The sequence below is a fragment of the Hypanus sabinus genome, chromosome 29, assembly GCF_030144855.1.
Source record: "Hypanus sabinus isolate sHypSab1 chromosome 29, sHypSab1.hap1, whole genome shotgun sequence".
Classification (NCBI taxonomy): Eukaryota; Metazoa; Chordata; class Chondrichthyes; order Myliobatiformes; family Dasyatidae; genus Hypanus; species Hypanus sabinus.
The window spans coordinates 5,426,775-5,449,067 of NC_082734.1; the positions used below are offsets into that span (position 1 = coordinate 5,426,775).

The 22,293-nt window shown below is 45.0% G+C and overlaps 1 protein-coding gene across 4 annotated transcripts in view; it reads left to right on the forward strand.

The window, feature by feature from the left end:
* akt1s1 (AKT1 substrate 1 (proline-rich)) overlaps positions 1–19,484 on the forward strand; it is a 49,208-nt gene extending 29,724 nt beyond the window's left edge. For all 4 annotated transcript variants that reach the window (XM_059953471.1, XM_059953472.1, XM_059953470.1 and 1 more), the window contains exons 3-5: positions 11,354–11,437; positions 12,596–12,750; positions 15,102–19,484. In XM_059953471.1, coding sequence (XP_059809454.1) covers positions 11,354–11,437; positions 12,596–12,750; positions 15,102–15,245 — 383 coding nt within the window. In that variant the 3' untranslated portion in view covers positions 15,246–19,484. The remainder of the gene's footprint in view (positions 1–11,353; positions 11,438–12,595; positions 12,751–15,101) is intronic.
* The last annotated feature ends 2,809 nt before the right edge of the window (positions 19,485–22,293 follow it).

Below are 22,293 nucleotides of genomic sequence, written 5' to 3' on the forward strand. Positions count from 1 at the left end.
ACACCTGATGATGTGTAGAGAGAAAAAAAACCAAATCATGCAAACAATAACCACAAGCAAATGGGGTTCTGAACTGAAGTCCATAGAGAGAGTCCGTCCATAGACCCTTAGGGCAAGCAGCAAGCTGAACTGGCCTGTCCCTCGCCTGGGTCCCCAACACCCTGACCTTTTCAATCTAGCCTAAATTGTTGTCCAAGTATCAGGTTCAGCTTCTTCGATACGCTTCCATATTCATTTCAACACTCTTCTCAACAACTGAAATTGGGCTAATTGGCTTTTGGGTTATCTCGCTGTTGCCTGTTTCCCTTTTTGAACAGAAGTATCACATTGCCAGAAGCTTGGAAAGCTCACTTCTCCAGAAGATTATACCTGGATGTCCACCATATTGTTTGCTGCTCTTAAAATCCTGGGATGGAAATGTATTGGTCATTAGCTCCATTTGTTCACCTAATATGAATTGTCATGGCTTGACAGTTAATGCCTTCCCAGCATTATTTAGGACTAATGGGGTATTTCTTCAACTGTAAAGACAAATGCAAAATGCTTTAAATCCTTTGCTGTGTGTAGCCTTTACATTATCTAGGGCAGGGGTCAGCAACCCGTGGCTCTTTCATCTCTGTGCTGCGGCTCCCCGTGGTTTGTTAGTTTTTGAAATGTAATTCGAAATTTGAAGATTATGGTGATCTTGTACAATCTAAATAAAACGTTGAGGCGATCCCATTTCCTGGCACATCCGAACCGGCTCACAATTAGCCACCGTTCCGGCTAAGGGAGATAGCCTACGGGGGTTTGTGAGTACGTGTCTTTTGGAGGATCCGCGCCCACGGTGGGCGGGTTGAGGGAGGCTTTAAAGCAAGGCTGTTTAGTTCGAATAAAGTTATCTTTGACTGCAGTGTCGTTATCTTAGCGCTGCGTGTAGTACACCGCCACAACGTGTTTTTTATCGCTATTAATATACGTCACCACTGCCAATCCCTGACACCCGCCAGTGCGCGATTTCTTTTAATTTTTCGATCGAAGGTAGGCTAACTATGGAGTAACCTTCAACCCAACGTCTTTTTTTTGGAGTTCAAAATGTTTTTGTTGCATGCAGAAATGTAATTTTGTTTTATCTGCAGGAGTTCATCAATTTCATAAATGTAACACATTATAGTTTGTTTATACATAGCATAAAGGCAAAAAAAAACGTTGTATGCAGTGTTATTTCATTTTAAATGTCAAACGGGTTTTGTGGCTCCCAGTGTTTTCTTTTCTGTGGGAAATGGGTCCATATGGCTCTTTCAGTGGTAATGGTTGCCGACCCCTGATCTAGGGGATGAATGTTCACTTGGGCCTCTTTTGTTTTTTATACAGTATATAGTTTTTCTTGAGTTTGTGTTCACATCTATTTTGTTGTCACCTTTTCCTAGATTCTGAGCTTCTCTTGAAGTCTACTGCTAACTTTTGGCAAGTGCATTTTCCCTTTCAACTTAATGCTTCCATTATTTTGGTTAGTTCTTTCCCTTGCTGGGATATTTCAGGGATTCTCAAATGTCTCCAGCCTTAATTTATTGTCCCAGTTCACTTTAGCTAATTTCATTATCACTCCTTTTATTTGTGTTCAACATTCAAATGAAGTACGAAATTCTGTCATGAACTGTTCTTCTGAGGCATCCATTCCCAAGGATAATACCTTTTTACCCTTTCAAATAAGTATAGCTAGAAGACAATTTAACCTGTATAACTTGTTTATGCACAGCCTAATACCCATGGGTAATAGGTACAAAGTAATAGGCAAGTGCTGTTGGAGTGAAGTCCCATAATGTTCTGAAGAAATATATCTGTAACCCTAAAGTCTTCATGGATTTGTAGCTTATGTAAAATGTAATGTGACACAATGGAACCTGTGCGATCCCACGCTGATTTGCTGATGTGGTTGGATGGGAAGCTTGCAAAGGTATGTGATTTGGAACAGGGAGTGTTTTAGCATTGTATGATTGAAAGCAGAGATCAGGAGACAGCTGTTGGGGGGTTGGGGGAAGAGATGCTACAAAGAAATTAGACATTAAAGGCAAATGTGAGATAAGACAGGAATGCAATTAGGGGGTGAAGTGACCTCAAAGACATGAAGTTGATGAATTACTGCACATCGTAAATGTATAAAAATTAACTGTTTTCAGCTGTAAGATTGAAGATGTCTACTGATGACTTAACATACGGAGGTAGTCTTCCCTTGCAAGTAATAAATTTGCATATAATTTGATCCACTTGTAGCAATGTGCTACACACAGCGCTGAAGTAACGACACGCAGTCGGTATGCCCTTTCGAGACTAGTTTTTCAAACTTCGCGGCACTGGCGTTTAATCCCTAGCGCCTGCCCTCTCTGGGCGGAAATGACATCAGAGGTGCATTACCAAAGTCTCTCCCTGCGCGCTGGCTACTTGTGAGCCGGTTCGCCTGCACAGAAAGTGGGTCACCACATAACCCCCCCCCCCCAAAAAAAGAACCGGCGATACACCCCCCCCCCCCCCCCCCCCCAATGTCCACAGTCTGGATCAGCCTCTGTTTGGGAGGTCTGCCTCTGCGCCACGGTGCCTGAACCTCGACTGGCTGTGCCAAGTCCTCATGGGCTGGTTTGAGTCGGTCCACCGTGAAAACCTCCTCTTTCCCCCCCCCATGTCCAGAATGTACGTGGACCCGTTGTTGTTGATCACCTTGAATGGCCCCTCATACGGCCGCTGTAGCGGTGCCCAGTGTCCGCCCCTTCGTACAAACACAAACTTACAGTTCTGCAGGTCTTTGGGTACATGGATCAGGGTCTGTCTGTGTTGTGAAGTTGGTACGGGGGCCAGGTTGCTGAGCCTTTCGTGTAGTCTGTCCAGGACTGCTGCAAGTTCTTCCTCTTGCCCCCTTGGGGCTGGTATGAACTCTCTTGGGACGGCCAGGGGCGCGCTGTACACCAACTCAGCCGACGAGGCGTGCAGATCCTCTTTGGGCACTGTGCGAATTCCAAGCAGGACCCAGGGAAGCTCGCCCACCCAGTTAGGTCCTCTCAGGCGGGCCATGAGAGTCGACTTCAAGTGACGGTGGAAGCGTTCCACCAGTCCGCTCGACTGTGGGTGGTAGGCAGTTGTGAGGTGTAGCTGCGTTCCCAACAGGCTGGCCACAGCCGACCACAGGATGGAGGTGAACTGGGTGACTCTGTCAGAGGTAATGTGGGCCGGTACCCTGAAGCGTGCTACCCAGGTTGCGATCAGAGCTCAGGCGCAGGAATCGGCAGATGTGTTGGTGAGCGGGACCACCTTTGGCCACCTCGTGAACCGGTCTACCATAGTTAGGAGGTACCGCGCTCCGCGGGACACTGGTAGAGGGCCCACGATATCCACATGAATGTGGTACCTCCGGTGGGTGGGTTCGAACTGCTGTGGCAGGGCTTTAGTATGCCGCTGCACCTTGGCTGTTTGGCACTGCGCACACATTCTAGCCCATTCACTGACCTGCTTGCGAAGTCCGTGCCACGCGAACTTGCTGGAGACCAGCTGGACGGTTGTCCTGATAGATGGGTGCACCAAACCGTGTATGGAGTCGAAAACTGCCGCCTCCAGGCTGCTGGGACGATGGGGCGAGGTTGTCCGGTAGCCACGTCACAGAGGAGGGTCCTCTCACCTGGGCCTACGAGAAAGTCTTGCAGCTGCAAACCTGAGACTGCGGTCCCTTAGCTGGGCATCTCGTCATCTGCCTGCTGTGCCTCCGCCAGTGCTGCATAGTCCACCCCCAGGGACAGGACCTGGACAACTGGTCTGGAGAGCACGTCTGCCATGACGTTGTCCTTTCCTGAGATATGCTGGAGATCCATTATGTACTCGGAGATGTAGGACAGATGTCGCTGCTGGCGAGCCGACCAGGTATCGGACACCTTTGTGAACGCGAAGGTCAATGGTTTGTGGTCCGTGAACGCGGTGAACGGCCTGCCTTCTAAGAAGTACCTGAAATGCCGGATTGCCAGACACAGTGCCAATAGCTCCTGGTCGAAAGCACTGTACTTGAGTTCAGGTGGTTGTAGGTGCTTGCTGAAGAACGCCAGGGGTTGCCAGCGCCCCTCGATGAGCTGCTCCAGCACCCCACCGACTGCTGTGTCGGATGCATCCACCGTGAGGGTGGTCGGAGTGTCTGTTCTGGGGTGCACCAGCATCGCGGCATCTGCCAAGGCTTCCTTGGCTTTAACGAAAGCGGCTGCGGCCTCCTTGTCCCAAGTAATGTCCTTGCCTTTACCCGACATGAGGGTGTACGAAGTGCGCATGATACGGGCTGCTGAGGGGAGAAAACGGTGGTAGAAGTTCACCATATCAACGAACTCCTGCAGCCCTTTGACCGTGTTGGGCCGGGCAAAGTGGAGATCACGTCTACCTTGGTGGGCAGAGATGTTGCCCTGTCTTGGGTAATCCTGTGGCCCAGGAAGCCGATGGTATCGAGACCGAACTGGCATTTGGCTGGGTTGATCTTGAGGCCGAAATCACTCAGGCGGGAGTAGAGCTGGCGGAGGTGGGACAGATGCTCCTGATGACTACTGCTGGCTATAAGGATGTCGTCCAAATAGATGAACGCAAAGTCCAGGTCGCGTCCCACCACATCCATTAGCCGCTGGAACGTCTGTGCGGCATTCTTCAGGCCGAACGGCATTTGGAGGAACTCGAACAGGCCGAACGAGGTGATGAGTGCTGTTTTGGGGATGTCTTCAGGGTGCACTGGGATTTGATGGTATCCCCAGACCAGGTCTATTTTAGAAAAGATTCTTGCCCCGTACAGGTTTGCTGCAAAGTCCTGTATGTGCGGCACGGGGTAGTGGTCTGGAGTTGTAGCCTCGTTCAGTCTGTGGTAGTCGCCGCATGGTCTCCAGCCCCCAGCTGCTTTGGGCACCATATGCAGGGGGGAGGCCCATGGGCTGTCAGACCTCCGTACGGTCCCCAATTCCTCCATTCTCTTGGAACTCCTCCTTCGCCAGGCGGAGCTTGTCCGGGGGAAGCCTTCAAGCACGGGCGTGGAAGGGTGGTCCCTGGGTCGGGATGTGGTGCTGTACCCTGTGTCTGGCCATGGCTGCCGTGAACTGCGGTGCCAGAATCGATGGAAAGTCCGCCAGGATTCTGGTGAATTTGTTGTCCAACAGCGTGATGGAGTCCAGGTGTGGGGCCGGGAACTTGGCTTAACCCAGGGAGAACGTCTGGAAAGTCTTGGCATGTGCCAGTCTTTTCCCTTGCAAGTCGACCAGCAAGCTGTGAGCATGCAAGAAGTCCACTCCCAGGAGTGGTTGGGCCACGGCAGCCAGTGTGAAGTCCCACGTGAACCGGTTGGCACCGAACTGCAGCTGCACTGTGCGGATGCCGTAAGTCCGTATCATGCTGCCGTTTGCGGCCCTCGGGGTGGGTCCTGGCTTCCTGTTCTGGGTGTCATACCCCGTCGAGGGCAAGATGCTGATCTCTGCTCCGGTGTCGACCAAGAAGTGGCGTCCCAAAGAAGTGTATGTCCCAAATGTACAAGTCCCAAATGTCACCAAATGTCCTGGTGGCCAGCCGCCATAGTCATTAGTGGCAGCTGGCCCTGGCCCTTGCAGGGCAGGCGACAACAGCGGGCTTTTGTGCCCCACCGCTGGTGGTAGAAACACCACTGTTCACTGGCCTCCTCACTCCTGCCTCTGTGTTATGTGCGCCCCCCCCCCCCCCCACTAGGCCTGGTCTGGTCCACTGTTGGACGTGTGGCCTGGTAATCTGACCGACAGACATCACGCTATCCCTCTTGGCTTTCCACAGCACGTCTGCCCGGGCTGCCACCTTCTGGGGGGTCGCTGAAATCTGTGTCGGCCAGCAGCAGCAGCTCTAGGAACCCTTGCTCGAACATGGGGCAGGGCTTGTGTCCGTCAGCCAGAGACAGCATCTCGTTCATCAATGCTGACGGCAGCCTGTCTCCCAAACCGTCCAGGTGAAGCAGGCAGGCACCTCGCTCACGCCATGAGAGGCCAAAGGTCTCAACAAGCAGCGCTTTGAATGCTTCATATTTGCCTTCTTCCAGGGGCGACTGTATGAAATCCGCAATCTGGGCGGCCGTCTCCTGGTCAAGGGCGTTCACCACGTGGTAGTAACGCGTGGAATTAGAGGATATCTGCCGAATCTGGAACTGAGCTTCTGCTTGGCTAAACCACACGTGTGGTAACAGCGTCCAGAAAGTCGGCAGTTTTTGCGAAACTACGTGAACAGATGAAGAGTCGGTCATCTTTGGTCCAAATCCTGTTTGGACCGTCGGGGTCACCAATGTAGCGATGTGCTTACACACAGAACTAGAAACAACGACACGCAGTCAGTAAGTCGTTTCGAGACTAATTTATTCAAACTTCGCGGCGCTGGTTTTTAATCCCTAGCGCCCGCCCTCTCTGGGCGGAAATGACATCAGAGGTCTCTCCCCATGCTCTGGCTATTTGTGAGCCGGTTGGCCTGCGCAGAAAGTGGGTAACTACACACTGTTAGTTTGTTGTAGTGTGTCACTGTCTATTTGGAAGACCTAGCTGAATGGTACATGACATACCCAAGGTGACTTGACCAATAATGCGTTGAAGAATCAAGATGGCTATCCAGAACACTCTACAGTGGTAATTATGTTTATTTATAGGCTGCATTTTAACCAATTAGAAAACGAGGAGTGCGCATAAGCAGCATAACCATTGTTATTGGTTTGTTATTGTCACATCAAGGTTCAATGTAAATTTATTAATATACGTATACAGAATACAACCTTGAGATTCATCTCCTTACAGGTAGCCACAAAACAAGAAACACAAAGAACCCATTTTAAAAGAAACCAACAAGCACCCATGGGGGAGGAAGATGAAAAAGCTACAGAGAAAGTGCAGTTAAATAAAGTGCAAGATCATTACAAAGTACATCATTGTGTGAGCAAGAGTCTGATAATAGCAAGATGAAAGCTGCCCTTAAGCCTGGTTGTATGTGCTTTCAAGCTTTTGTTTCTTTTACCTAATGGGAGAGGGGAGAAGAGAGAATTCCTGGTGCGTGTGGGATCTTTGATTATTCTGGCTGCTTTACTGAGGCAGTGTGAACCATGCACAGAGGTTTCTGTGAACTGTGTGCACTAATCTCTGCAGTTTCTTTGGTCACCTGCGGAGCAGTTGTCATACCAAGCCATAATACATCCAGATAGAATGGTTGGACCAGGACAAGTTATTGATGATGTTCACACCTAGGAACTTGAAGCTCTCAACCTCTGTGCCATTGGTTTAGACAAGAGAATGTGCACCACACGAGGAAATCTGCAGATGCTGGAAATTCAAGCAACATGCACAAAATGCTGGTGGAACTTCATTAGTCCTGACGAAGGGTCTCGGCCCAAAACATCAACACTGCTTCTCCCTATAGATGCTGCGTTCCACCAGCATTTTGAGAATGTGCACCACCCCTTCCTGGTCAGTGACATGCTATTCTGTCGACCTTGAGGGAAAGGTTCTTGTCATGACACTATGTCACTAATATCGCTGCCTCCGTCCTGTACTCTGACTCATCATTATTTGAAATATGGCCCACTACAGAAGTATCATCTTCAGATTTGTAGATGGAGTCAGAGCAGAATCTGGCCCCACAGTCATGAGTTTACAGCGGGTAGAGTAGAGTAGAGGTTGTGGACACTACCTTGTCGAGCACCAGTGCTTAGGAATAATCATGACAGAGGTGTTACCTATCAGTTCTGATAACAAGATAACTTTTGTGATAATGGTTGAAAGAAAAGTATTTGCCAAGAAAAGTGTGGTGTAAGAACTCACATCATTTAAGTCAGGGCAACGTTGAGGCATGTTTGAGGCAAGTAGAGGAGAGGCAGATTTAAGCCCATCCACCGAAACCGAGAGCAAGGTTTAATCAATTTAAGTGCCCGGCTGATTTGGAATGGTTGGATACATGGTGAAATGGGATGGCTGGGTCCAGGCTGAGAGCGTGTCGCTGCGGCAGGGTGCAGTTCTTAGAGCTAGGAACGACCTGATGTTCGGAAAATTTAAGTGCCAGGTTAGATGGATTGAAAAGGCTGGGTGTTGGGACCAGAGGAGAGGATTGGACTGGTTCTGCTAGCTACTCTGTGACGTTTGCTCCACTCTGCACTACACAGAGGCTGTGGCCTACAATGGCTGCGCTGGGCTTTGTGTCTGCGGGCTCCACAGTGTTTATTCCACTATGCACTGAGCTGAGGCTGTGACTTGCTTTGGGTTTCATGTCCAAGGGGTCACTTTCTTTCCAAATGCTATTTGCTTGCTTTTTATTGTTTGCCTGATCTGTTTTTTCACTCTCTCAGTACATTGGATGTTTATTGGTCTTTATTATAATGGATCTTCTGGGTTTCTTTTTGTATTGTGGGCACCCATGAGGAGATAAATCTCAGTTTTAAGTGTATACGTTGATAATGTACTTCAAAATAATGATTGCAGTTTCTTTGTGTATAATAGAAATAGCAGGCAGGATCTCATTTCTGCTTCATCTGATGTATGCTACTTGTGGCTTTGAAATCTTCTTTCCATTGTGTGTTGAAATGCCATAGATGCTGTCTGCGATGCTGAGTTCCTCTAGAATTTAGTGTGTGTTCCTTTGGATTTTCAGCATCTGCAGAATCTCTTGTATTTCATGCTTTGCTGTGAAATTATTACTGGTTCAGTCTCTAATTTTTGAGTGCAGTGGTAGGTACTGTGAAATAAAACAGGTTATTGGAACAGTGCTGTGTCTTGTTCATCTGTACTCAAGTCTATTCAGGAATTTGGTATCGTGCCATTCATGAAGGTGATAGAATTGTGGACTAGCACCCAGAGACCAGTTGAAATCCTACTGAGGCAGCTGAGATTTTGGAATTTTAAGCCTGGAAATATAATTTTAAAATCTGCTGATATTAGAGATATGAAATAATAATAGAAAATGCTGGAAACCTTTAGTGAATCAGGTTTAATATCACTGGCATATGTCGTGAAATTTGTTTTACTGCAGCAGTACAATGCAATACATAATAAAAATTGTAAATTACAATATCGCTCATTCATTATGTGCTGTGTTGTACAATGTGGATGATCGTGGTCTTTCCAGGACCATGATTGTTTTTGACAAATTGTTCTATGGAGTGGTTTGCCATTGCCCCCTTGTATATAAAATATTAAATAGTGCAAAGATAGAGGAAAAAGTTGGGGCTCCTTAATGATGCTCTCCCGTTTGAATAGGGAGGTTAGTGCCCATGATGAAGCTTGTTGTGGCAACTTGAATTTTTAAAATAAAAGCCTCTAGTATCAGTAGTGGTAACCAGGAAACAGTTGATGAGCTGGTAGGTTTAAAGACAATCCAGTTTTTCTTCCAGCAAAGATAATTTTTGTACTTGCCCCATCTGACCACCCTGGCTCCGGACCCCACCGATGCAGTTGATTTTCAACTACCCCCTCAGTTTTGGGGCAGTTATAACAGGTGATAAATGTTGCTACTGTCAATAATATGCACTCCATGATTGTATAATTGAAAGCATTAAGGTGTTTTTTATATATATCTACTGGGTTTCCCCATGTGCACTAAAAAGCAGATCTATTGTCAAACAAATTTCAACAGCAAACTCTATTGGGAGCATGAATTGTATTGCAATAAGTGTAGATAATTCTGTAGATAATTAACTTGTCTTTTGGGAGTTACCTGACACTTTCAAAGTCTGCCTCAGCACTTCACCCTGACTCCATCCTTGGAAGTATCAAAATCAACTTTGTGGATTCAGTGGCCACTCATTAGATACACCTGTACTCCTTGTAAATACAAATATCTAATCAGCCAATCATGTGGTAGCAACTCCATGCATCAAAGCATGCAGATGTGGTCAAGAGGTTCCATTGTTGTTCAGACTAGACATCAGAATGGGGAAGAAATGTGATCTATGTGACTTTAACTGTGGAATGATTGTTGGTGTCAAATGGGGTAGTATTTCAAATGGCTGATCTCACATGACTTTCACACACAACAGTTTCTAGAGTTTGCAGAGATTGGTGCAAAAAAACAAAAGTGTTCTGTGAGTGACAGTTCCGTGGGTAAAAATACCTTTTTGTTGAGAGGTCACAGGAGAATGACCAGACTGATTCAAGCTTACAGGAAGGTGAGGGTAAACTCAAAATCAGACTTTGCAACAGTGGTGTGCAGAAGAGCACTGTTGAATGTACAACAGGTCAAACCTTGAAGCTGCAGAAGAGCACGGGAGTTTCACTCCGTATCTAATGAAGTGTATAGCAGTTGTGTATAAACATCTGTTCTCTCTTTACCTGTACCAAATCCTGTTACTCCATTGTCCTTGTGCATATTGGGTACTGCTACTGCTCTTGTATCAGTATTTTATCTTTGTTATGCAACATTTGTCTTGCATTCTTAACTCCCCTCCAGTTCTGTCTTGTTTGTCTCTGATTTAATTCTTCTGAATTCCCTTCTTAAACTTTCCGAAAATGAATCTTACAAGTTCTCATTGGTTGACCATTGTTGTTTCTACACCTGAAGAGCCTTACCGCAAATTCTTTTGTGATAAAGGCACTATATCAATAAAATTTAGCAAACACTGCTTTTCAATTCTTCCCTCAAAAATATAAAATTACATTTTTTTTACATTTATGACTTATTATTCTGCATCACTGATTTGCTATGTTTATGCCCTTTGTACTTCTCTCATGAGACACCTTGTTTTAGAAAGAAGTATATATTTCTAATTCTCATACCATAAAGTAAAATTTCCAGTCACAACACATTTAGGATGGTTGTGAATATTGATAGCTCTGGTTAAGGTGTTTGATGTTGCAGTGTTCATCAAGCTTGGCATTTAGCTTGTAGGCGTTTCATCACCGGTTGAGGTGACATCCTCAGTGTTGGTGCATTAGAACTTACACTGTGTCCCACCAATCTTGATCCATGATGATCGAGAAGGACACCATGGAGGTTCTGGTGCAGGCAAACACAAAGCAGGCTCAAGAATTCTTAGAAACATGTTTCTCTTCTGATTACTCTGTAAACAAACATGGCAAAATAGATGCCATCCATAAACCCCTAATAGCCAAAGAAACGCAAGCTAACAGAATTCAAGGGGTAGCCAGTCAGGACCTAGGCAAGTGAACTGAGGCCTATACAAACACGAGCACTTCCAGGGAGAAACACCCTCAGTTGCGTACTGAGGACTGGCAATGAAATGTCTGCAAGCTTATTGCCAAGCTCAGCAAACACTGCAGCATCGTGGTCTCTTCTTTTAACTGTGCCTCCAATTTTATGTTACCCACAAAAGTTTGAAAGTTGTACTCCATCAATGTGTTAACTTGATTTTTTTTTCCCCCTACAGCCATCTTCACAATGGATGAAGAGTCAACCAGTCAGGATTGTGAGCCTTTCTTTGAATCTGATTTGGATGGCGAGAGCACAGATGGTAAGTCTACAGTGTGGGGCAGCTTCGATGAGCCAAATGGCCTAATGCTGGTCCCATATGTTATGTTATGTATTGAATATGTATTGAATCTACTGTAGGCTAATAAGTAGGAAGTAGCTGTTTATTCCATGTTACTCATAGTGACACACTCACTTGCCCTTATAATTTTTAAGAATTGGATTAATCACAAGTTGAGGTGATTAAGCCAATTTAGTAAATGGACATCATCTCCACTGGTGTGGAGTGGATTGTAGTTCAATACTGCTTACAACAACACCTTTGTGGATGGTTGAGATGCATTTCATGATATAGCATAGACTTGTGTTGAAAATACTTCCTTTTGATGCCAGAATGAATTCTAGCTTCCATTTCCATTTTGCATTTGTATTTCTATTTCTAGCATTTCTATTAGATATGACTGATGGTGAACTTCCAGGAAAATTAGGTTGTTTGGGGATGTTATGGGACCAGGTAGAAACTGCAAGGGCAGTAGTAGTGCACTCACTTGTGATGAGGATGTTATTCCCCTAAGGCAGAGTTTCCCAACCTGGGGTCTTCGATCCATTCAGTTAATGATTGGGAACCATGGCTTTTTTTTTAAATGTTGCGAACCCTAGTACCAAGGGGTTTCCAAAATGTAATGGTGAATTACCTTAATGGAGAGCACCTGTCAATGGCAGTATTTAATGTGGGGAGGCTGATGTATGGACATGACAGCACACAGTCCTTGAGAGATCGAGGTCAGGGTCTAGTGGCATGGAATGGAAGACTACTGGGAACCCTTCATTGTTGAAGCTCTTCTCCCATTTCACTGCTGTCATGATGTGTCATCATCTTCCACCAGCTCCACCACTGAGGGCTTGGTTGGATCACTCTTTGCCTGGAAGCTCCCCCTTGAACTTGCCATCATGGCTAACCCTACCAGGAGTTGAGTGCCAGATGGCTAAACTACGGACTGCATTGCTCTTTGGATCTCAGAACTCAAAAAGGCCCTCCACCACCACAAGATGATGATGATGAGCCTTGCAAAGATGTGCATGGGCAATCCACCTAGGTCTAGCACAGTAGTTACAGTGTAACTGAATGTGTACTAGGACTCCCAAGTGGTACAATGTCTTTTGGCTAATTGGTAGTTTTGCCTTGCCCCTCATCTTGCAGATGGCAGTTTGAGCGAAGAGCTTCCTATTCGTCCACAAACTCTTTCTCAAACAAAGTGTCATCAATATGCCAAGTCCTTGCCTGTGTCAGTTCCCATCTGGGGATTCAAGGATCTGAAGCCAAAGAAGTTAGCTGATGGAGATAACGATGAACGGGTAAGGTATATTTCCTCTTGCTAGTATGCCAAAGAATTGTTATTAAATGTCATCAATGAAACTGGCCATCAAATTGATATTGAGCTAGTTGGTCTTTTAGGAAGAGGTTTGATGTGCTCAGTAAAGTATTTCAGTGTAATATCCAAAAAGGAGCTGGATAAATATCTGAAAGGAGAAATGAATATGGATAGAACCAGCTAGATTATTGCATAGACCCCATATATCATTGGGCCAAAAGGCCTCTGAGTTTTAACCATTTTGTGATTTGGAAGACTGCTTGCCCAATCTAGATCTACATTAGGTCCTATCCCCACATGATATGGTTGACTCCCAAATGGCCCCATGTACGACTTTGGTGTTCCAGATGTAGGGGAAAACAGGAATGGGCAGCAACAGCTAATTTGCCAATGGTGCCCACATGTCAAACTAGGGAGAGCATCCCACACCTCTTCACTCTTGAACAAAAAACAATTGAGTGGGGAAAAAGAAAGATAAGTTAAAAGTCTTGGCTTTCTGATTTTCTCAACTGGTCAGTGATGGATCACCCATTTGGTTGTGATTCCAGAAAGAGCTCACTTACACCAAACAGAATTGAGAGCATTGGAATACCTTTGTAGATTTTTGCCTTGCTCTTTTTCTCTTTGGGGGTGGGGGGGGGGCAATCCATACAAGGCCCCATGGATCCTACAGTAGTCCCACAAAATAATTGGTGGGCTAACAAACCTGGTGTGGTTGAATCAGGAATGGTCCCTTAGTACTGGGTGTTGTATATCATGTAACAGTAATATTTATTGTATCATACAGCACAGAAACAGGCCCTTCAGCCCAACTGTTCCATGAGAGCCATATAAGTTATTCTCATTTTCCCAAATTTGGTCCATTACCTTCTAAACCAGGATTCTCAACCTTGGGACCATGAGCCCCTTGCATGATGGTATTGGTCTATGGCATAATAAAGGTTGAGAACCTCTGTTCTGCATCTTTCCTATCCATTTACCTATCCAGCTGTCTTTTAAAAGTTGTAAGTGTACTTGTCTCGGCCACTTCCTCTGGCATCTTACTTTACGTGTCCTTTTCTATACCTTTAAATAAATTTGCTCCTCAAGTTCATGTCTAATCTTCTCCCTCTTGCCTTGATTCTGTCTTCTAGCTCTTGATTTTCCCAACCCTGGCGAGAGTACATTCACCCCATGATTTTGTGCACTTCTGTAAGATCACCTCTCAGTCTTCTGTGTTCCAAGGGAAAGGGTCCCAGCCTATCCCACCCACCTCTCCCCATAACTCACTCCCTCAAGTCCTTGCAATGTCCTTGTAAACCTTTTTCTGCTTTTTTTGTTCCGCATTTATTAACCTCTTTCCTAAAGCAGGGTAACCAAAATGGAACACAGGGTATGTCCCCATCAGCATCTTGTATAAACACACCATGAGCTCCCAACTTCCATTTTCAATACCCTTGCTCATAAAGGCCAGTGTGCCCTTACTATCTGAGAGTCCAAAACTTGTTTTTGAGAGCTTTGAAGCTTTAGGCAGTATTCCCAATCACCTTCTTTCCTGTTTACCATCACCACCCTCTCTGATCAAGTTTTCCAGCAGAGGTGGGCACTTGTCTTCAAATAAAACATTTAACGTAACGGGGTCCCCAGGTGCATCATGGGAGCGATGGTGATTATTGGCTATGAGGTTGTGTTGGATTCCCTGATCGGAGGATGGAGAGGCGAAGTTTGGGGAGCATCTTCTTGTGCATAGGATCCAGTGATCTCAATGAACGAACACCAAAGATACTTACAGATTTCAGTGCTGTTTCTACATTTCATTGATTTGTGATGCATATATAAAAGTTTAAAAAGATCTTTGGAAAAAATATAGCTTCATTCCCTGCCCCCCCCACACCCCCCACAAACGAGCAGTATATTTTGTGGTCTGTAAATAAATAATTCCTGCATTCTAGATTTTTTTTTGTTACTATGGGATAAGTGGTTCCTTTAATTCTCTGTCAGAAAAAGATTAGCTGTCTGCACTGTCTGTCAGAGCAGAGTGGTTATGAATATGAGACTTCAGTACTTTAAATGTTCTATTTTTGAGAAGTGTGGGAGCCATTGGTGGAGTCAGCAAATGGACTTGCATTACAGGTCAGTTGTGATCTGATTGGGTGGCAGAACAGGCTTAGCAGAGATGGAAGTAGGGATCAGAGAAAGTGTTGCAATGCTGGTGCGATGTCTATTTAATTTTTAAAAAAACACAAGATCCTAGACATCTGAAATAGCTCATCTCCACTGATACTGCATTCTGTGAGGCCCCTAGCTGAATTGTGGACATTTCTGGCCACTGACTGCCTTTCTTTTCATCATCAGTTGCCGTCACCAGACCTGGACAAGATCGCTGCCAGCATGAAGGCCCTGACCATGAGTGTAACAGACGGCACTGAGATGTTCGGTGATCTGCCGCGGCCCCGACTCAACACCGGCGATTTTCAGAAACCCTATCGGAAGTATTAAATGCACTTTTCAACCCCTGCCTGCCCTTTCTGCCCCGCAACCCAAAAATACCTTTTCCTCCAGAACCCCTGTCATTCAACACTACAGAGATACTTTCTGGAAAGGAAAGACCTTATTGGCCAGAAACTTATGGCAATCCTGGCACTACATGTAACATTTAAGGTTGTGTATGACAGAAGACTGGGTCATGAGTTGATTCCATAATTTTTCTGGCTGAAGGAAAAGTATAAACTTTATAGTATATTTTTCTGGTTAAAGCATTGTGTGAAGCAGAGTTGCTCGAATCTGCTTTTTGATGTCTAACTTGTTCTTGTATGTCTGTTCGTCTTTTCACTGTTTTTAAACAGCGTAACTGGGTTTCTTTGTTGTACGTGAGCAGGAATCTAACAGCAGGGTCAAAAGGTTGGAGCAACAACTTAAGGGAATTTATTTGAAATCTTACTCGTCCATCCTATACAAGGCCAGAACTGTAAACCCTTGTCCATTCCCATTCTGAGGGGGGAGATGAAATCCATTTGGAGTGTCGAGCGCCCATTGTACAGCTGTCCTCCCTCTGTGCCATACTGATGAATGCATTGTCAGCAATCTGAATTGGTTCAGGTAGATACTGAGTCTACCAACCGAGAATAAAGCCCACTCTGTTTTGAGGCATTGAAGCTACATTTTAAGAATCTAGTCACTTCCAGAAGAAATGACTTTTAAGTTTGGTCTTTTAAACTGCATGACCCCCCCCCCACCCCCGAGAGCTCTTAACTCAATCAACTTCAGTATTGAGAAGCATTTGCAATGATATTGATGCTGACCTGTTTGCTGCTTCATCTAATAAGTAAATGTTCCTGGTGTCCAGGTTTCCTGATTTTTAGCTTTCCATTGTTCCTTGCTGTTTTTTTTGTGGAATCTGTCGATGGTATCTTCAGGTGACCTGCTAAACCACTGCAGTATACAATGAGTTATTACATGGGGTCATCACTGGCCTCATTCTCCCTTATTGGTTCAGAGTCACTATGGTGAATACACGTGGCCACCCAAGTCCACCTGAGAGATGTGGAGCACTTCTCTGCAGTATAGCCAGCCCCACATGGTTTCAGTCCTTGGGATTATACACTTGGGGTCATGACATCTCCAGCATCGGATAGGTATGTTGCACACTTTTATGCTGAGTTAAAATGATATATTTTACGACCTTTAACCATTGACTCTGTTGTGTATGGTGATGCTCGCATGGTGTATGGAGAAACTTGTATAACAGTACTTGTCAAGACAGCTGGCTTACTTGCCAGTGCCAACCTAGTGTGGCTGAGAATCGTCAAAAGCACCATGAGGGGCTTGTCCCAGCTTGCCTGAGATTCTCTCATTGCACGAGTTGCCATAGGAACTGAACGTTGGCCATCTGTATTTTTACCACCCCCTCCCTCCCCTCCTTTCACACAACCCCAGATCCCTCCAGTAATCATCACAGCCTAGCCTTTTTTTAAATAAATGTGCAAGCTCTAGCTAAAGAAATGCTTTGCAATGCAAATTTTTGAATTTGATTTCCCGTTCTGTTTACCTAACTTGATTGACCCCACTCAGCGTGTTGCAAGCACCTGTTTATAAACCAAAGTGGTTTGTCTGATGCCTTTTTAGTGGTTTGGAAGCTGCTCTGTGGTTTTTTTTCCCCTTTCTGCTTGAATCATTAAGACTTTCTGTAACACTTTTTTGTGCAGGCTCACATCAGTGAAGTTCACAAACCATTGACTTGGTTTTGCCCCCCAGCCCTCGCATCCTGTTGCTGCTCCTGTTTTCAACAAAACCTGCCTTGTTGGTTGACCTACTGAGGGGTTAAAAATGCATTGGCTCTCAGATTGAAGCATTTGGTGGTGGAAGAATAACAAATGTGGTTTCTCTCTTGTTAAATGGTTGTAACGGAATGCATAGGGCATTGTCAATGTCTCTAACACTTCCTACTGGTGGAGGTGGACTCTTTGTCCTCATTGTGCGGCTTGCAACTAAAGGATGAAGAAGCGCCAGCAAACTTCTCCCTGAAAGGTCAGTGTTTTTACAGTCCCGGCCCAGTCAGTGAGACTTTCCCTGTTCTCTCATGTCCACAGTCATTCATCTCCCTGACATCTGATAGACACTTCCCATAGACTGGGCAGCCAGAGATGTGTGCACAACCATTTCTGAATTTGAATGGAGCCCTTGTTGCGCATGAATGCACCATTGATGTGTGTGGTAGTGACTCTCTAAGGCTGACCCTGAATTTCAGTTCGGATACCAGCTCCACTTTGAGAGAGCATCCAATATTTGTCTTGCTGTTATCCATTCATTCTCAGCTGCTTGTCTTTCTCCAATCTGAAAACTTTTTCGGGGGGGGGGGGCTCAGTTGGAACGGGGTTGCTGAGCGTGGAAGGTTATGATTTTCCTTGCAGTTCATATCCAGGACATCAGCCGCAGTGGTCACAGTTGTAATCCAAGTGAATCCAAGGGAATGTTTAAATCACCAACAGATCTCTCGGCCATGTCCTGATTAGGAAGAAGTGTTTCTGAAAGACTTTGACACATATTGGGGCAGAGACACTTTGGTTCTGCTGGCACACCTTGATACTCCCCGGCTTGCTGCCACCCAGTCAGATTTCAGTGACTTTTCTGAAGTGATGCCTTGGTACTGATGATTGGGCTTGCATTAACTCAGCATTAATTGGTGCATGTGACACTTTGCAGTCATGTAACTTGTTGCAACTTTATTTTCATACACTATTTCTTGCCCTTTCTCTCTTCCTTCCATCCCTGTGCAACTTTGCCTATTGTAGCCTTCCGATTGCACTCGATGGCCAGAGTCTATCCATAAATTTCTTCCACACAACCCGTGACTGTAGTTGGCTCCATCTGACTATGAATTAGGATAAGGGGGCAGTTGTGGAGTTTCCTTTGAGCTAAGCACGGGGGGGCGGTGGGATCGGTTTAAGTGGCTGGTGGCCTGAGCAGAAGGAGAGGAAACCGGTGTGGGACTAGAACAGGTGGACAGTTGATGTGATTGCTTTGAAACCCAGTTTTTGTTTAAAGGCTGTGCAAAGTATTCTTGCAAAAATCTGTTTTGGGCAAAATTTTATGTAATGTTTAAGACAATATCTGAATGCTATTTTTTTTTAAATTGGCTGTTTTAAGCACCGAGAAGAAAAAGCCCTTTCCCGCTCATTTCTGAGTCGAGTGGGGAAAGATTTGGGCAGGCATCTAAACGCTCTGATCTGTGAAAGGAGCGTACTGAGTACAATCAATGCTTGCTTTTTTCAAATGCCAATGTATTTAAAAACAAGTCTCCAGCAAATTCCTGTTGGGGAAAAATCAGATTTAACTATGCTTCATTTCCACCCGCCCCTCTTTATTTCTGCAGTCCTAACTCTAACCGAACAGTCTATCAGTCTAAAAGCAGGAATGAAGGAATCCTCTCACTTTGCCCTCGTAGAGGTGGGTGGGCAGAAAGTAAGCTAGTAAAGTGCAGAATGTATTACTTTCAATTCCTTGCCCACATCTTCCCCTACAAACCAAATTGAGCTGTGGGCCCAGAATTAAGATAGTGATTGGCGAGTTTCTATAGAGAACCCAGCCCTATGGTGCTGTATAATTTTACAAAGCACTGTTCATAACCCTAACTGATTATTACTGAGTTTCATTCTTGCTAGGCTAGGTTGACCTGTTGTTCAGTAACTACGATATTTTCATCTTCAGCCGACCAATTTTCTTTTTGCTTTAAATGTGTTATGTTTTTAACAAAACTGAGGTAAACAAAGATGAGAGCACATAGTGTGCATTTTATCTTTACTCAGACTGCTTCCAATGAGTCATTTTGAAGGACTTCTGTTTAGGAATGAGATAATGCATCCTTTTTAGGATTGCTTCTTTTCCAAAGCTTTCTTGTTGTTGATTGGACTCCTTTATCTGGATATGCTGTCCCTACTGTCCCCATCTCTATAGCTGTTCAGGAGGACTTCTTTTAAAAAGGAAAGCTGGGCATCAAACAAAAGTTGAGACTGAAGGATGCTGTGGTTTCTGCTGCTGAGCAAAAGTGCTGCCATGGGAGGTGCAATCGCAGTGAAACTCCGCATCTTCAGAGTTGTCCAAGTAAACCTGTTGCTTCTGCAGATGTTTGATTAACTAAGTAGATAATTGCTGCTGGAAATGTGAACAGAAAATAGTGGGAAACTGACCAGAGAATATGGCTAATTTTTTAAAAAAGAATAAAGTCAAGTGATTATTACAGATGTGTCAAGATTATTTATTTCAATCACCAGTACATGAGTGTGAAGAGAATGAAGTGATTGTTAACTCTGGATCAAATGGTTCCAGTTTAATATCAGAGTATGTATACAGTGTACAGCCTGAAATTCTTACTCTGCACAGACGTCCATGAAAACAGAAGAGAACTCCAAAGAATGAATGACAGAAAAACATTAGAACCCCAAAGCCCACTCCCCCGCCAAGCACAAGCAGCAGCAAAGCATCAACCTTCCCCCCCCCCCCATGTATTCAGCAGAAATGATCAGTGCCCACCATCCACCAAGCAATCAATAGCAAAGCTCCCAAAGAGACCATGAACTATCCACCAGTGCCAAGGGCTCTCTCTAATGATCGACAGAGAGATATCCCCTATTTCATAGGGAATGGGGAGACTAACAAGCAGTTGCTATTACAGTGTTACAATCTGCTGTGTAGCTTTTTATTCTGAGATTCTCCAACTCAAGAGTAGGCAGCAAACTCTCCCCACCATCAAGAGAAAGTGGGGTGGGGGGGAGCAATCACTCGGGTACAGAGACCTACGTCAGCTGCTTCCACTGCTGTGAAATTGTGCTGTTCCTTCTCCCGCGACGCCTCACTCGGCGACACCAGCATGGAATTGGTCATGCACAGGACCGCATCTTCCAGCCCACCCCTGAACATGTCAATAAACTGCTGGTAGGTGAGCTCCAGGAACGGACTTGTCCGCTGTGGAAAAACCGCAGTCTGAGTGCAGCTGTAGGTCACAGACTTTGACAGAACCCTAGCCACCTTGAAAAGGAAAAGAATTCGATGCAACATTTAAAAAAAAAACACAACCAGCAAAAAGAACACTATAAAAATGATAAATATAAATAGATAAGATTTGTTTATTTACATAGACTGCGTACTTAAAGTTATGCTAGGTACTGAAGTATCTGTACATAAGGTGTAAAATGGGAAATTAGGTTCAATGAATGAAACAGGAAACCCATTTAAAAATGGGTACATTAAGTAAAAATGAACAGCAAAACTAAATTGTGTCTAGCTAAATAAATGTTTATCTAAGCTACCCCAAACCATTACACTGTACATTCAGTTACCCTTTAAGGATACTCTGCTAAATCTCCCCAAATTTTAAAACCCAAGAAGAAAGCATGCTACTTAACTAAACAAACTGGGGGTGGGGGATGGGGCTATCAATGTCTGCAATGGTGTTTCTCAGTGCTCCTTTAGCGCTGGTCACATCTCTCGGTCTGAAGTGGGGTCCCGCAGCTGGCAAGAAAGAGGGTGAAACATTTCCCCACCCCATGCAGGTGCTACCTATTATATCTCCAGAGTTCCTAGAACCGGAAATGGGTGCCGTGGCGAGTAAGCCAACGAAGGGGAGAAGAGTATTGCTGACTGTAAATGAACCAATCAGCATGATGGAAGCTGCTTTTACTGAAATAAGCGACACCCTGCACATGACATAAAGTGACTCTGACAGAAAGTAGTGGAGGAGTGGTGGGCCAATGGGCAGCCTGACTGGTTTTGAGTCCGGTGGTCCTGGTGTGGATGCTATGTAGCATCTTCCCTGATGGGCAAAGGTACCTTTTATTGTTAAAGTACGCATGTACAATACAACTCTGATAATAGTCTTCTCCAGACAGCTGTGAAACACAGAAAGCCATGGAGGTTGTTGAAAGAAAAGGCACAAACAGCCCGTGAGCAGCACGGGTAGGAACCTTCATGATATTTCTGGTCTTTTTTCCAGCACCTTTCTGGGTAGATCAACACCAGCTATGGAGGTATTGTTCCATGTGAGATTTGCCGAGCTGCTATTATCTCAACCCAGCCTCTAGTTTTTTTGCTGGTGAATTTATATGGGGAAATTGGGCTTTACAGTCTGGACTTCAATCCAATTAGGTAATTTGCAGAGAATAAAATAACTTGCTGTTTCTTTCTGACATGGCCGATCAAGTCTATTGCTGGCTCATGGAGCAAGCATATCCCCACCAATTTAACTTGTAACACACGAAATGCTGAAGGAACTCAGCAGGCCAGTCAGAATCTACGGGAGAGAGTAAACAGATCAACATTTCAGGCTGAGACCCTTCACCAGTCCTGATGAAGGGTTTCGGCCTGAAGTGTCGACTTTTTACTCTGCCTGGCCTGCTGAATTCCTCCAGCATTTTGTGTATTGTTTTGATTTACAGCATCTGCAGATTTTCTCATATTTGTGATTCAGTTTTCCTTCTGACAGATTCTAATGACTAGTTAACCTACTGGCATTCATGTATTTGGGATGCAGGAGGTAACAGCAGCACCTGGAGAGAAGCCCATGCGATCACAGAATTTGTGCAAACTCCACACACTGTAATGCTTCTGGCTGTGCCTCTTGAGGCTTACTGATGTAATTTTAATTTGCACTCTGCAGTATTGCAGAAATAGTAACAGTTGAATGACCAATTATAACCAATGACCAAAGACATTAATAAGAATTTGCTACCAGTCAAAAAGGGCTCTTCTAATGTTTATAATCTTGTCCAAACCGTGTAGCACATGCTTCATTTTGTACTGGAAGTGATTGTCTGGACTGTGCTCGGCTTGCAGCAATGCTGCATGAATCTATAAGCTTCCAAGATTCACACATGAGAGAAAAATCTGCAGTAGCTGGAAATCAAAGCAACACACAAAAAATGCTGAAGAAACTCAGCAGGCCAGGCTGCATCTGTGGAAAAATGTAAACGGTCAACATTTCAGGGTGAGATCCTTTATCAGGACTGGGGGGGAATAAGGATGAGAAGTCAGTAAGAAGGTGGGGGAAGGGGAG